The sequence below is a fragment of the Dysidea avara genome, chromosome 4 (assembly GCF_963678975.1).
Source record: "Dysidea avara chromosome 4, odDysAvar1.4, whole genome shotgun sequence".
In the NCBI taxonomy this organism is placed as follows: Eukaryota; Metazoa; Porifera; class Demospongiae; order Dictyoceratida; family Dysideidae; genus Dysidea; species Dysidea avara.
Genome location: NC_089275.1, coordinates 23401834 through 23418466, shown reverse-complemented (window position 1 = coordinate 23418466; position 16633 = coordinate 23401834). Strand labels below are relative to the sequence as shown.

General features: G+C 37.3%; 2 protein-coding genes across 2 annotated transcripts in view; one reads left to right on the top strand and one right to left on the bottom strand.

Annotated features, from left to right (window-relative positions):
- Positions 1–349: 349 nt before the first annotated feature.
- Positions 350–8585, bottom strand: LOC136254430 (tetraspanin-6-like). The gene is made up of 8 exons (XM_066047123.1): positions 8299–8585; positions 8166–8207; positions 5604–5768; positions 4065–4139; positions 3755–3862; positions 1572–1733; positions 1287–1370; positions 350–525 (listed from the first exon to the last, which is right to left on the bottom strand). Exons 1-8 carry the CDS (start codon positions 8362–8364, stop codon positions 454–456), a joined length of 774 nt encoding a protein of 257 aa, XP_065903195.1. The 5' UTR covers positions 8365–8585; the 3' UTR covers positions 350–453.
- Positions 8586–10074: 1489 nt separating this feature from the next.
- The window catches only part of LOC136253192 (nicotinamide N-methyltransferase-like), a 35492-nt gene continuing 28933 nt past the window's right edge, over positions 10075–16633 (top strand). The window contains exon 1 of the transcript XR_010699999.1: positions 10075–10159. The gene's annotated coding sequence lies outside the window, so the exon portion shown is untranslated. The remainder of the gene's footprint in view (positions 10160–16633) is intronic.

Here is a 16633-nt window from a genome sequence, read left to right as displayed (position 1 = left end):
TGGTTCCTATTCAAATTATACAGCTGTGGTATTGTGTTAGGGTTACAGTGTCGCATGGATAGCATGATAGTGGTCATCAGTGTATGCATGGTATATCGTTTGTGCAATTTCAAAGCAGTAAATCATATACAATTTCTACACGTGCCATGCATAGGTACATAATATTATTTAATGTTTGTGGCTACTAGCACAAATAAAATTGTATTGATACAGCATTTTCAGTGTGTATACAGTAAGAATTCTTTTAGTGTATATTAAATTAACTATGCAGTTGATGCCTGCATGTTATAGCATTACTGTGGTCTCCATGCATGTAGTCACTGATGGTGACATGTATATATGCAAAAAATCAGTTGCCATTCTGTTGTATATGCATATAATATTCATGAAGTATTGGCATTGCACAAATACAATAAATACTGTAACCTACTACAATTAGTAGAGAAGTTAATGCTACACTAGTTCATAGCCATTGGATGGCTTGTTGAATATTGACACAATACATGCCAGCATCACTGCAAGCACCTGTGGAGACAATAATATGTAACTATATATGCATAATATATGTACTAACTATATAGTACTGTATATATAGAAGGGATCATGGAAGTTTGGGTTTCTTGCCCAAAATATAGCCCAAAAAATCCAGCCTTACTTTTCGTTCATAACAGCTTGACAGTGTAGTACATGGTAAGGCATAACCATACTTCTATATGTAATTTCCTATTTAATTGAATTTTCTTCTAACAGACCAACTACCGGTAGCTGATGCCTCCAGCCAAGCATAACTCCACTATATGGTTAATGCTATGGGCTTGGTTTCTTAATTCCTTGATGTTGTTTCAGTCTGAGACATGCCATTTTACCAATCGCAGCAACTATAATGCATGCATCATAAAATTACCTTTGTCTTCTTTTTTATGTCCCATTCCTTTGTCCACTACTGCATAGGTGTTGATTTGCGGTGATGCACGGTGGTTTCACTGCAGCTGGCAGCAGTTACGAAAATCATCTGTAATTTCCGCAGTGACTGGATTGGTTTCTGAGGTTCTTTTCACATTGTTCTAAAAGCTATTCTGTACAAATACCTATATATAGCTTTTGGGGGGAGGGCATAGCTCTCCAGAGTCCCCTATTCATAAATACCTACCCCCTTCTTTCGAAACCCTGGATCCATACTATTGTACTACCAAGTTTTAGTATCACAAACCTTAGAATACCTTTTAATTTCAGCTAGCAAACATTACACAGTCTATAATATACAATAAATATTCAGTTGTAGTTACCATTATGACTCCAATAGCAATAGATATTGCAGCCACTGCTACGATCTGGTCAGATACTTTATCAATAATGACATCAACACAACCCTAAAACAACATATTTGATGTAAAAATTGAACACATTATATATCTGAGTGTATATGGGCACACAGATCAAAGTCTTTCCTTCGTAGCCCTTCCCGACAATTACAATTACTGAGTGGCAATAATTCATATACATACTTGTATGCAATATTCTATAATGGATGAAAGGAGGAAATCAAGATGTCATCACACATCAAATATTACCTTCCTCCACACAACCACCTCTGCAGGTAATGGATATGGAATAGAGTCATTGGGACACCCACCAACAGTAGCACAACAAGATTTAGGGATGAGATTCATTCCATCACCTGACCAATTCACAGGTAACCAGTCACGGAAGGAGTCAGCACCACAACAATGCACCTAATAAAAGACCACCGTTGATAGTCTTGCACACACATTTGATCATGATACTGCACATGTAGACATGAGGCATATCATTATAGTTAGTACTACACTGAAGCAATATACATATCACAGGACAACAAAAAATAGCACTGGCCATTTCTCTCAATAAATATTATCATTGCACAGCCTTAATTTTGAGACTTAACATGCATGGACCCCTATCTCAGTGCTGAAAGTCCTGAACATTGTAATGGCTGTTTAAAATTCAACAGACTGCCATAAATAAGTGATGAGTCACGTTTGTGTAATCTCTGGGACCTGGCTATTCTATCATGAGTATGCATTTGACTGGTATATATTATAGAGTCATACTTGATTGCCATAATAGAGTATCTTGTTTTAAATTTTTTCTAAGAGAGTTCATGTCCCCTTTCTACATCCTTCCCTGAAGTTGTTTTGTTACTAGAAATTGCTGTATGTATGATTGTACATATACTGTACTGCATGCCGTTACTCACTACTCCTACACTGCCAAAGTAAATTGTGTGTTTGGCATGTAAATTTCAAAATCTAAATTTCATAGAGGGTTGCAACTACCCCCCCCCCCCCCCCCCCCCACACACACACACACACACACACACACACACATTCCTGTGCATAGACACTGTAAATACGGACCAAGGAGGCAGTGGCCTTTAGAGAATAATTATTGTAATTGTAACAAATAATGGAGATAGTTACTCTTTAATCACTCTGTTATGTAGTAATTTTTCACATCTAAGCTTGTAATAATAGCATGATAGAAATGCCCAAATACTACAGAAATTAAATGGGGACTCCTCCAAATCACCAAAATGCAAGAAATATAATGTATACACAAAGATAAATGTGGAGAAGTTTCAAGAGTTTCATGGAATTCCCCTTTTGGAAAAGCCTTGACCACTTTTTGCTGAAGCATTTAAGTTTTGGTGAAATAGAGTAAATGGATTAATTTTTAGTGCTTAAAAAGTACACAATCACCTGCACTATAGATGCAAAACCACCCTGAAACTGGTTCTATTATTCTCCAGCACCTTCAAGCATATTAAGCGCCTCTAAAATAATCATTGTATCAATTTTCAGCTATTGGAATTGCTTTGGTTAGGCTTCAAATCTTTCTGCAAATGGTAGATACAATGTTCAAACATTGTTGAGCATGCAGTGATTTTATTATCACATATAGCTAGCTAGCTACAGCATAGCTATAGACTATACACTGTAGTTTGTCAAGTTTCAGCCAGAGTGGGACCCCCTTTTCAAATAACTGGATCTGCCTCTCATGTATGCTAGTTGCACGTGTGCAGTACTGCACGTGTGTGATGTGTTGAGTAAGTTTTATTGCAATAGGGTTGATCCCTGACACTACCCTTAAAAAATATGCTATAGCCTACTATTGCTTATTTAAAGTATCAAGAAATGCCATGCAGTTTGAAGTATTAATTAGTGTGTTGTAGCTTGCCAATGGTTAAAGCTTTGTGTATTTCACCTTCCAGAGCATTCACTGCGTGTATACAAGTAACCAACAGCTAAGTTTCCTACTATTTAGATAGTTTTTAACTCCAGGTTGACTGCATGTATAAGGTAAGCTCCAATAGGGGCAGTGGGAGGGAGCAAGAAGTTGTTACAAAATGAAAGAGGAATCCGTAGGGATGATTTAAATTTATGGATCAAACAGGTCTCAAAACCAGCTGAAATAAAAGGATGTTTACAACACAGGTCTTTATTTATCACCATGCCACATGCAGCCATCCCCAAGTTGGCCAGAGCTCTATTAAGGCCTCAGACCACTCATACGTATATGCTCACCACTGGGCTTGCATGGGAAAAGCAGACAGCAAAAGCACACCACTCAAGCCTAGCCAATTTTGATTATAAATTTGATAGTTTATATTCATGTAGATTTTAGTGAAAAGTCAAATCTGTTGTCATAAGCGACAAGACCAGTTTCCCAGACCCAGTTGCAAATGCACAGAAATACGTACATTGTCATTACTTACAGTTTTCTGAGCATCATTCCAAGCATGAAGATAACTATGACGGCTTTTACTGCTATAGTATGTTTTATTCAAGGTCCTGTGAGCTTCTTTCCGGAAAGTGTCCTCAAGCTATTCATAATTGATGAAAACATATTAGTGCATATATCATTCATTCAATATACATAGCCACCTTGTATAAATGTAGGTACATGCATACACACTAGCATATGCACAGACATACTGGCATGTGTACATAATACATGCACATAATTATTTACACAAACTTGCACCACACTCAAATACTATTATGCATGCAGTAACAGCCCCTTACATGATCTTTCTCCACATAAGCAGCAGCTGCACCAGAAACTGCTATCACTATTATGATAGCCATAACCACAGCATACTATAAATGGATAATTTAACAATGCAGGAGGTACTGTTATTTAATGGTAGATACAAGTTAATACACTTTTACTGATACACACACATCAATATAATCTACAGGTGTTACAGGAGTATGTATGTCAATAAATGTGACCCAGTCTGAGAAAACCGGTCTTATTGCCCATGTCAGCAGATTCGGGTTTTCACTCAGGACACAAAGTTACATGAATAACCTAGCTATCTAATTCCACAATCAAAATCAGCTAGACATGAGTGGTCTGGTTTTGCTGGCTGCTTTTCCCAAGCCCAGTGGTGATCTGTACATGCGGTGTGAGGCCTTAATGGAGCTCTGGTCAGCCTGGGGATGACTGCATGTGGCTGTACAGCTCTGTGGTGTTGAAGTAGTATCTCTGCTGTGAATTTCCTTTCATTTTAGCCAATTTTGAGACCTCAGTGGCCCAAAACTTGGCCTAATTCATCCCTACACCTTCCTTTTCAATTTTTGAACACCAGCTTGCCCACCTTCCAGGCCTCCCCACGCCTCCCACCCATTTTGCAGCTCACCTGATACAGTCAACCGGCTTGGTTTAAAAACTATCTAAAATGGCGGGAAACTCATAGTTGTTGGCTAATTGCACAGTGGATGCTGTGGAAGGTAAGGAATTGCTGTAAAACGTGTGAAAATTGGTACACATACAGTTCTCCTTACTGTATAAACTTCCAAAATATTGAAAAAAAATTTTTTCAACTTTACAATAGCAAACTTATCCTAACCACCTCATAAACTTTATATGAATTATTAAACAAAAATTAACTCATATTGTAAATTAATTTCATAAAATTTTGAATCAAGAATTTCTGCATGCCTGCGGAGATTGAGTAATATATATACAAGCAAATAAGCTATGCTAAAATCGTTCTGTAATGTTTTCTACATTGCAGTATGGATTCTGCTCCACACAAAAGAATTTTAATCCCTACAAGTATATGGTAGTACATATGCTTTTTGGGTTTGTCACATAATTGTTCGTATAAATGATTTAAAAGTAGCAATCAAAAAATGCTCTGTAACTTTTTTTACTTTACCATAGGTGAGCACATTAAATCTTGTAAATGTATATATATTATAGAATGTTTTTAACTGTGACTCACTTGATACATTTTTCATGAAAATCAGAGATTTTCAAGCTCAAATATCAACATTTCTCATGCAGAATTTGCAAACACTTTGCAAATAGGTTCTCAAAATAAATACCCAATTTTGTGCCATAGTTTCAAATTTTATGGTAATATCATTTTCCATCACTGAGTTATTATTTTTAAAAATCGTGACAAAATTTCGGAAGTTTATGGTAAGGAGAACTATAGCTTCAACCATTGGCGAGCTACAACACAATAAATACTTAAAACCAGCATTTCCCAATACTTTTAAATAGACGATAAGACTGGTTTTCTCAGACTGGGTCACAAATATTGATCTTACCACCATTACTAAAATCCGTCCACATTTACTTTTACCGGAAAAAATACCAACAAATCCCATTACTCCTACTATGAGTATGAAGAATCCAACAATAGCCAACAAGACTGCAACACTGTCATAATTCTTGTCACTTCCAGAAATACTTAAGTAATCATGATCCGTGGTCTAAAAACAAACAAATTTATTGACAGCAATTAACACAATTGATTAAGTAGCCTGTTTCATGCATAAGGATTTATAATTATTAATGATATAAATTATCCATGCACAAAAGGAATACATATAGATATATTGTATACTGCATCTGGTGTGGTCCTTTGTCAACCATACTGAGCTGCTATCACATCAGGTCTGCTTCAGCATACATACTTGCCTTACTACATAGTATACTGGCTCATTTCATGTTATTTGCAGCCATAATCAGTGAGTTTTGAGAAGTGAACAGTAGTTATATGCAATATAATATACATGTCTCATACTCATAGCTGGACTGTAGTAATTTATCAATCTATGAAAACTGAAGTGGGTCAGTCACACTTGTGTGATGACTGACATGGAATTACTCATATTCTAGTGGCATGCTGTCTATGTGTAAACAGTATAAATAGATATATGCATTGCAGGCATGCATGTACATCATGCAGCTATGTTATATAGCAGTGTACATCCACATTGGACAGGTATAGTATCGCATTAACGGGCAGGTTAGCTAAGCAACAGAATAGAGTTCCTATAGCTATAGCTTTAAATCTTAAAGCTTTATATATATGTGATTAAATATTAGTGCTAAAGTTATGCAGAAGATATCTGATAGCAACTTGCTGTAATTAATGAGATTTGTCAATACGAGCCAATTAGCTAATCAATAGGCATTATCTGCTGTACGGTGAATAAATTTTTGCTTTACAACGCCAGTGCATGCACAAAAGAAGTTTACAGATGGTGCAGTGAGGTACCAACAAAATATATAGTGTGGTGTGGTATAGTGTGGTGGCAACACGTCAGTGCCATGCCACTGCCTGACTCAATAGTTACTTGGTTAATTGTTTAACTATTATTAGAGATTTCCAACTAAATTAAATAATTAACATTCCATACATTCATTGGTATGTACAATATTGTGCATTTTGTCAGGGTCATTTTAGTGCAAACCCCACCTCAATCAGTGGTTCCTATCAAAAGATATAAGGAAAAGAAGTGGACAGTGTGGTGATTTTTGTGTACAGCATTTCAATGCTTTTTATGTATATTGCATGGCACCAAACACAATATACAAAGTGTCATAAATCTAGATAGGAAACTAATAACGACATGAAATTTTCACCACATATCTATTTTATGAAGAACAGCATATGAAGTAAGTAAAACCTCTCAAAAGTGACCACTTCTTTGTAGACTGACCACTCAGAATATTACACGAATAAAGCAAGTGATGCATAAATAAAACTGTGTATTATGTAATACTAAATATATATACACAGGTACTTAATGCATTTTCAAGGATAACTAACTAGAAAAATCGGTAATATTTTATAAATGGCAAGTACTGGCATCACAAGTCGCAATTAACACGTACTTCGGAAACATGACAATCAGATAACACAATGTAAGAGCAACATTATTTTTAATATAGATTTGTTTGGACACTGCTCAGCTTTATTTGTCACATTGTAAGCACTAAGGATGATAATTATTATATAACACAATGACATCACTGTACTACAAAGAGAAATTATAAATAGTTTCTGATCAAAATTACAATCACTGAAGCTGCTATAAACTGGATCAAAACAGCAGTAAACACACCAGAATATAACAACAGGTAAGTGTGAAGCCATGTAAGGTTGGTATGACATGCCAGTCTCCACTTTTGAAAAGATTATGCTCAACCTTGAACCTTATTTTGCAATTCCGCGCAAGACAACAAACTGCTCACCTTCAAACTATACTTGCATCGATGCAGGGGGGTGCCTTGAAGCCCAGGGTGATTGTAATGCTGAATTCTGAGCAGTGTTAGATGGCGATTTACCTTTAAAAGGGCCATATTTCCATCGTAATCCAACATCAATCGTCCTCCAATCAAAAAACACATGGAAAAATCGAAATCAGCATATACGGTTTGCCCAGAACCACTTTCTTCGTCCTCATCAGCAGCAGATTCACGCGGAAACACTCGGAAACTTCGGCTATCACAGGTGCCACATTCTTCCAATTAGAATTACGCACGCAATTATTTGTATGGGCTTCCTATGGGGATTTTTATTTCTCAAACTTTGATTTGCTGTATTTCAATAAATACCGCATGGATTTTAATCCAGTAAAGTGCAATACAAAGTACGAAGCATTGGCTACCATTTACTGGAACGGCAGCTTGTGAAACGTTATTGAAGGTGTATAATTTAAGTAGCAAAAATATGTGTGAAAAATTGGTAGGTTGGAAATCGCTACTATTATAATATAAACTTGCAGCTTGCAAAAAAAGGAACTTACATGAGTTTAAACCTTTTACGAGCTGCGGGCCGGGCAGGAAGATATAAACACAAGAAGTATATAGTCACTTACTGTTGCCCATATTCCAATGGAGATTGCAACGACGCCTAAGCACTAGAATGAAAGTACACACAGTATCTAATTCTTAGTACTGACAAGTATAGCTACTCATTGCGTATATGAGCATGCACCTCAGTCTCCTTACCGACACAGCGAAATTGATCAAGAGAAGGCAAGCCTGGCTCAAAGTAACACAAACAAGACGAGACATTTTAGCACACGATTAATGCAGAATTCAACTCGCGATTACTGCACGTATAGATTGTGATCACTGATCAATGCTATAAGTGGGTCAACATTTAGTCTAGTGAATATCATGTGCCGCAAAGTCATGTGACAATAGCGGTGTAATACCCGTGATCATGAGTTTATGGATTACGTATTTTCCCAGCTTGCGGTCGCAAAGCGCACGCTCAGTGAAAATTATTGTTACTGCATGTAGCTACATGTCGCGTAGCAAACCACGAATCACGTATCTACTTGCGAGGATCTGGTCCAGGGGGCGGAGAATTAGGGGGATGGGGAACTTCCCCCAGTACAGTGAAAGTGGAGGGGCAGTCGGGGGCTAGGGACACTGGCTGTCAGTGTATGGTAACCCTGAGTCTAGGACCCCAGGGGCGGATCTAGGATTTTTTGAAAGGGGGGGAGCCAAGCTGGACCATAGATACCTATGGCTGGACAGAGACATAGGTACGTAACTAGCCAGACATTATGCACTTGTCAATTTCATGCCCCACCCCCCGGGAGTCCCCACACCCCAGGTGGAGATTTGACATTGCTTCTTGTCCCCACCCCTGGGGCAATTGACATGCAGTTGTCCAATTCACTGACCTATTTTCGGTAGTTGTATTTCTAAACAATAAAATCGCACTTGCTATAATTTTACTAGCTACAGGGCAGGTTTATTACTAGTCGCATGCATGAAATTTGCGCTTAGTCATCCTTGAGGTGTTGTCAAATCCCCTACTATGGGGGTGGGGATTTGACAACCGATTTTGCCCCAGTTGTGGGGAATTTGACATCACGATTTGTCAAATCCGGCCCCTGTATCCCCCCCCCGGGGTGGGGCTTGAAATTGACAAGTGCATTAGAAGATACCAATCCTTCTCACAAGCCCCTAGTGGTAAGATTCATGTAGTATCCATTAAATTAGCTATTTGGAATAATGACTACAATGGCATTAGTGTGTGAACATGTGTGCCTAGGGAGTCTGGGGGCATCCCCCAGGAAATTTTTTGAAAATTAGGCCCTCTAAAGGTGAATCTGAGACTATTTTCAGTGGAAAATAATGGAATTTCAGTTTATCAAAACGCTTTTACTTTTTCCATTATATCAAGACTGATTGCAATATGTAGCTACCATGATGCATGCATGATAATCTTTTCATTTGTAGCTACCAAGCATTTAGCTAGATATAGCTAGCTTTAAATACCACAATGCATCAGCTCCTCTTCAACAGCCTTAACTGTCTATCTTACTGATAAAAATAATGTTGTTGGATCCCACTGGAAGGTTGGAGACTGGAGTATAGATATCATCAGTAAAGTTGGAAGAATTGTGGAAAATCCTTACCCCAGCCTCAACATCTACAGATTTAAGGCAGACTCTCTTTATGTAACACTTGTCAAGTTGAGCATCATCTTCTAAAGACCATCTGGGATTCATCAACATTGGGTGACTATGACTACAAACTACACAAGTTTGACTGTGATGATTTTGCAGTCTGCATGAAGGATGCTGTTTCTAAATACTCCCATGATCAAACAAAGCTAGACAATTGGGGAAGCCTTTGTGGGATAATGTGTGGAAGAAACATGTATAGCTTAACACTAATCACCTCTTATAGGCTATAGCCATAGTAGAAAACACTGCTAATCATCTGAATAAAACAAAACCCACAATTACAACTTTTGTAACTAAAGATGCAACCCACAATCGAAACCTTTTCTTGAAGAACTCTTGAGGAAAAGGAAGCTGTACTCTCCTGGAACAGGGTTGAACAATAGGTATTACATAGACATTATTTGTGTTGTTAGAGATGCATAGTTCCTGAATTAAGTCTACTTTTGATACACATAGAAAGTTTAGGGTTTTATTGGCTAAGTATTTACTTAGAAAGGAAGGGAGGGGGCTACAGCTCCCTTAGCGCCTCCCCTAAATCCGCCCCTGGACCCCGTCTGTATACTAGCTATATTATTGTCTTAATATAAATCAATAAGACGTTTATCATCATCATTTGTATTATGCATATGATAGACTAAGTTAGTTCTACTATGCAATTAATTCAATCTGCACATAATTATATCCAGGGGCGGATCTAGGATTTTTGAAAGGGGGGGCTAAGTTGGAGAAGAACATAGGTAGTTAGCAAGATAATTCTTTAGATTCTAATGGGTATTATAATGCAGAGATTTACTGATAAGATTCATGTTATGTCTGTAATAGAAGAAAGGTATTAGTGTGTGAAGCAAGGGGGTCTGGGGGCATGCCTCCCCCCCCTCCCCCCCCCAGGAAATTTTTGAAAATTAGGCTCTTATATTCAATCTGAGAACATTTTTAGGAGTTTTTCAGTACTTTAATTTCAAGGATGAGCACCATGATAAATTTCATTTGCATATTGTAGCTAGCCAGTAGGTGGATCAGCACTAATGAATCAGCTCCTTTTCTATTTAAATCTGTGGGATAAAAGCTGGTGTAGTGGTTAGCTAAAAGGTGGTGTTGAGATTAGAACAATATTTTAACACCACAGTCAATATACCCTCCCTTGCTTAGGGCTACTCAGCTTTTAAGGGCCTAAGAGCATAGCTGCGGCATTGGCACTTTACTGTATAAGTGATCATGGTGGACCATTGGCTACTAATATTTTGTGGTTCACTGTATTCTCTGGCTTTTTGTTTGGTACGTCTATTGAGCATGCAGTTATGAGCTTTCTGTTTTTGGAGTTGTTATGACAGCTAGCTAGCCTAGATCTGCCAAATGAATCTAGCTATTATATATACAACATACTGGGGTCATCACACCTGGTGCAGTTTTAACATCAGTATATACTAAATACTTTTGAATACTTTTGCAAGATGGCTTGAGCTGGTACTGATAAAAGCTACTAGACTAATATTATGACTCTAAACCAACCATATAACTCACTTTTGAAAAGGGTCAACCAAATCCTTTGATTAAAAGATTACCTCTTATCCATAGTGGAAAACAGTGTCCATTATCTAAATATAACAAAACCCACAATCAAATATTTTGTAACTATGGAGATGCAACCCACAATTGAAAGTATTTCTCGGATAACTCTTGCAAAATAGAGCCCACCTTCTTCTGGAACAGTATTAACCAATAGGTATAGTTTTATAGGTATCATTTCGCAGTAAAAACAAACTAGTGAACGTCACTACTAACTGTAGTGAACGTCACTATACTAACTGTAGTGAACGTCACTACTAATAGCTGCCACAATACTGACAATTTTTGTGTAGTGACATTCACTACTAAGTTTGTAGTGAACGTCACTACATTGACCACCAAGTAGTGACGTTCACTGCAAAAAGTAGTGATTATTGTGGCAGAGCAATTCACTACTAATTTTTTACAGTGTTGTGTTGCTAGTATTATATAGTTCTGAATTAAGTCTGCTTTTGGTGGACATAGAGTTATGATGGCCAAGTACTGGGTCATTAGAGAAAGGGGGGGCTATAGCCCCCTTAGCCCCCCCCCCCCCCCCCCCCTCCCCCCCTAAATCCACCCCTGATATCTGTGTATAAATCAAGAGCATGAGTCAATCTGAAATGCCTTCATTAATTTTATTGATGTATGTATCTAATTGTACAGTATCTTAATGATATTCATTTATAGGAGTATCCTATTCAAGTATAGCTACACACATGTACCACTGAAAAATGCTAGATTCAATCTTGAACCATTCAAACTTCAAAATTTGTCTGTGAGGTATGCCCCCAGACCCCCTAGTATTAAGTGGCATGCTTCACATGCTAGCACACATGCACTAAGGTAAAATCTTTATAACTTACAGCACCCCACATGACTTGCCCCCACTCCTGAGTATATACTGTTCTCCATCCCTGGTCTGGTCTGTATCATTCATTATATCGCATGTGCAGCTGGAGTACGTGTAATTAACAACACAGCCCTTGTGCTCCTGTTAATATAACTGCACTGTCATACAGTATGGTAGTACGTACACCATGTGTAGTAGGGATCATGGAAGTTTGGGCTTTCTTGCCCAAAAAGTTTCAACCTCACTTTCCTTCATAACAGCTTGGCATGAATGTTTGTGTATAAAAATGCCCGAGCCGAAACCCTTCAATTGCAAGCATAACTCGACTAAGCATAATGCTACATGCAGGCTTTACTTCTTCACTTTTGATGTTGCTTTGGTCCAAGACATGCATTTTCATCAATGACAGCAGCTACAGTGCATGCATCAGGGACTTGCCTTTGTCTTTCTCAAGCTCACCATGGTGTAGGTATTGCTTCACAGTAACATTTGATGGCTTCAGATTTTTAGTTTAAGTTATAATTTTTTGTTATGCAAGACTCAGATACGAGTGTAATACATATCAAGTTAACGTACACTAAATAAGTTAATAAATGAATGTAAGTTAGGAGAATTAACTGTTTATTCTGGCAGAGAGTTTCATAGTTGAATAGATAGTAGTTGTTTCTTTTAGCAGGAATAGTCAAATCTCATTTGATGCCCTCTTGTCCTAGTAGAGCTTCTATATGAAGATGATTGGAAAAGTCAGCTGAAACAATATTATTGATGATTTTGTAGAAAATGATAATGGTGGACTTCGTTCTTCTGTGTTCAAGGGATTCCCATTTTATGTGGTCAAGCATGTTGCATGGTTACACTAGAATATCTGTAATAATCATTATAAACAAATCTAGTGGTCTTACGTTGTACCATTTCAATCTTGTCTTATTAGATTTTGTGAATGGTGACCAAACAACAGAGGTATACTCCATGATCAGTCTAACATATGTAAAATAAGCTAAAGATTTGCACAAAATGAACATTGGCAAAGGTTTCTTTGTAAAAAGCTCAAATAGAATTTGCTTTACAAGCGATAATATCAATATGTTTAGACCAAGAAAGATTTTGGTTTATTGTATATTTTACTGAAGTAACATTGCAAATGGGGTAGTCCCTAATCTTGTACGTAGTGATATAATATGTCCAGTGGCTTTCTAATAGTTATAACTAGCTATAGGTGTTTGCATTTGTTCAGGCTGAGAGGTATAAGCCAGGTTGTAGCCCAGTTGACTATAAGTCTTCTTGAAATATTGTAGCATCTTCACTTGAAAGGATAGCTCTGTAAATTATTACATCATCAGCATCCAAATAAATCTTGGAGGATATGGAGGTAGGTAGGTCATTAATGTATATTATGAGCAAGAGAGGGCCCAGGACAGAGCCTTGAGGAACATTGGATAGCACACTACAAGATAAGCTGCGTATGTGCATTTCCTGCTGTTTCCTATAAAGCAGAAAATCTTTAGTCCAATTAAATATTTGACCATTGACACCATAGTGGAATAATTTGGATAGTAAATGTTTATGAAATACCGCTTTTGAGAAATCTTGTAAGAGGAGACTTGTTTGAATATTAGCATCAAGATTAGATGTGAGATCATTTAAGCATTTAAGGCCTATAAAAAGTTGAGTTTTACAGGAACGATGTTATCGAAAGCCATGCTGTAAAGTGTTCCTTATTAGAAGAGTTTAGATGATCAGTTATCGATGAAGAAATTATGTATATGTTCAAATATTTTGCAACAAATGTATGTCAATGAAATGGGACAGTAGTTAGAGGGATCCACATGAGAGTCCTTCTTAAATACTCGTGTAACAAAAGCATTTTCCATTCATGTGGAAGTTTACCTTGGGTGAGGGAAGCATTAAATATCAATGCAAGGGCTGGTGCAATGTTGACAGAAGTATCTTTTAGAAATCTATCTGAAATGCCATCAGGACCAGAAGCTTTATGAGGGTCCTGTTCCTGTAAGAGATGAGAAATACCATCACAGTAAATTTGGATAGCAGATATGTCTGGGTAGGAGCTGGGGCCATCTAGATAGCAGAAAGTCTGGATTGATTTTAGAGGCGTTCCCAGTATTGTTCTTCATTTGTAGTTCTGTACAATGGGCAGAACATAGCTACCTGAAAAAGTGAAACAGATGCTTCATCTCTCAGTAAAGTTGATAGTCGGGGCATGTGTTTAGTCACAATTTCTGTAGTGGCCAGAGAGGTGCTTCTTGTTAGCTCTTTGTTTGTATGCTGTTCAGCAGGTGAAACAAAACAGAAAACAAAGTGGGATAGCTACATTGCTTTCCAGTAAATTTATTGTAGTTAGAGTTTGCCTATATAATTGATTTTAATTATGTGTCTGGTTATACAGTGCCAAGCAAGTGTAAGAGAAAGTACGTATCATAGAAATAAAGAGCAATGAAACAAGGGAGGTCATCTACAATTATAACTATATATACTAGTGGACATTTATACCCAGTGGTGATTCTAGACCTGATCTACAGGGGGGAACAGCATAACTATTGTTGTTTGGCTGTAGCATAAAGTAGAATTTCAGGGGGGTCTGGGGATGCAACCCCCAGGATTTTTGCAGTTTAAAGGCTTGAAAAAGCCTACAATTTATGCTAAAAACATGAAAAATGCTAAAAATATCAATGTCAATCTATACTGCAATTTTTCCCCAAGATTTTTAGAAAGTTATTTTCAGCAGAGGGGCCATGACCCCTCCCTTAGAATCGCCTATGTTTATACCTCATCTGTATATGACTGAAATCAAAGTAGCAATTTAAGATGTCCACTAGTATGTTGATGACCTTTGTTTCATTGCCTTTTATTAAAATTATTTTCTAGTTTTCTTTACACTTGTATTTAGCATTATACTGGGGTCAGAAAGACCACATCTGATTTTAAGTATTGTATAGTATCTTAGAAGAGATATGCTAAATTTAGCATACACCAGCCAGCATTTGTATCAGTCTAGAATGTCTTAACCTAAACAGCCTGATGATGCAAACTGTAATACCAGGGGCAGATCCAGGGGGTAGTAGGTATACGCTGTATAATTATTTTGCCATATTTCTAAAGCACACAACATTACCATGGCCTTCTATCTCAGCAAAAAATGAAATCCTAGTAATGTTCCTGTAACTTCTGTTTGTCTTTTGGCAGTGTAGACTTCAGATTCTCCAGCAATTTCAACCATCTTACCGTGCAATTCTGCGAGTGTATATGACTCTGCATCAGCTTCTGACTCAAGCCACTGACAAAGCATTTTGAACCACTCTGACATTCTTTGATCTTGCGGTCTGCCATATCACAACCTACAGAAGGTTGGTCTAATTCTTTATTTAGCATGAACCGTGAGAAGCAATTAGAATGGTACACAGCCTCAGCTGCAACTAAGTCAATGCAGCCATGAAGACGAGTTGAACCTCAGAAACCCATGAATCCCTTCTCTTATTACATTGCTGCAGAATATTGCTGCATATTGTATTCTTTTATACTAAAAGTGTATCATCTCACTTCCTTAAAGAATTCTTACAAGTGCCATTAATGCCTATATAAACCTACTTTTGAATAAAAGCTTCTTCCCTTTTTCCTGGGTTGGAAAGGATGCCCCCAAACAATTTAAAATGCATTATGTCCTACTGTAGTTGCAACACAAAAAGCACCTGCAAGTATCTCTACATGCCTAAATATAGTTACAAAAGTGTAATATGCATTTTACTTGTTCTACAGTAGAAAAGGATGTTTCCTAAACAGTCAAACATGCATCATATCCTAATAGCAACACATCAATTATTACTAGGTGTATAGTACTAATTTAGTACACATGACTGTTATTAGTTACATTTCCATGAAGGAAACACGCTATCTTGACAAATGTTAACTTATTTACTGAAAGGATGCAACTATCACCCTGAAACTTTAAACGCTCATAGCTTCTTTTCCCCAAAGGGGATTTCAGAGGATTTTGGATGTTATTCTCCAAAAAAATTCTGCATCTAATGATACCAAATTTGTCTTGGTACCATTTATTTCTGGGTGTGGTCATTTGTTGTCTTCAACAACCGGACTATTAGTACAGAAGGGCTACAATGTCATCTAGATGACATATCATTAGGACATTAACACTTGTCTCACCTTTCTATGGAGCTCATGATCATGGAATCCTTTCCAGTTGCAATTTTTCTGCTGCAGTTGTATAGTTTATAGTTAAATCCATTATTTTGTACATACATTCTGTAGGTATACTGCATGGCTTTGTATTGTGGTGTATTGTATATATTTCAGTCTCATCAGTGTTATGGTTACAAATTGTAAACAAGAAAACCAACAAAGAGTTCACCCTTCATCCTGTGTGCTAGTATGCACTAGTGCTACCATACACATGGCTAGGAAACTTGTAAGGGGCAATCTTTAGAAT

Bases quoted from the DNA above. Each gene is read 5' to 3' on its own strand.
- LOC136254430 (XM_066047123.1), bottom strand. From the start codon at position 8,364: ATGTCTCGTCTTGTTTGTGTTACTTTGAGCCAGGCTTGCCTTCTCTTG. The intron at 4,140-5,603 runs GTAAGATCAATA...ATCCATTTATAG, and splicing joins GACGGATTTTAGTAATGGTG to TATGCTGTGGTTATGGCTAT. The intron at 3,863-4,064 runs GTAAGGGGCTGT...AATTATGAATAG, and splicing joins CTTATGTGGAGAAAGATCAT to CTTGAGGACACTTTCCGGAA.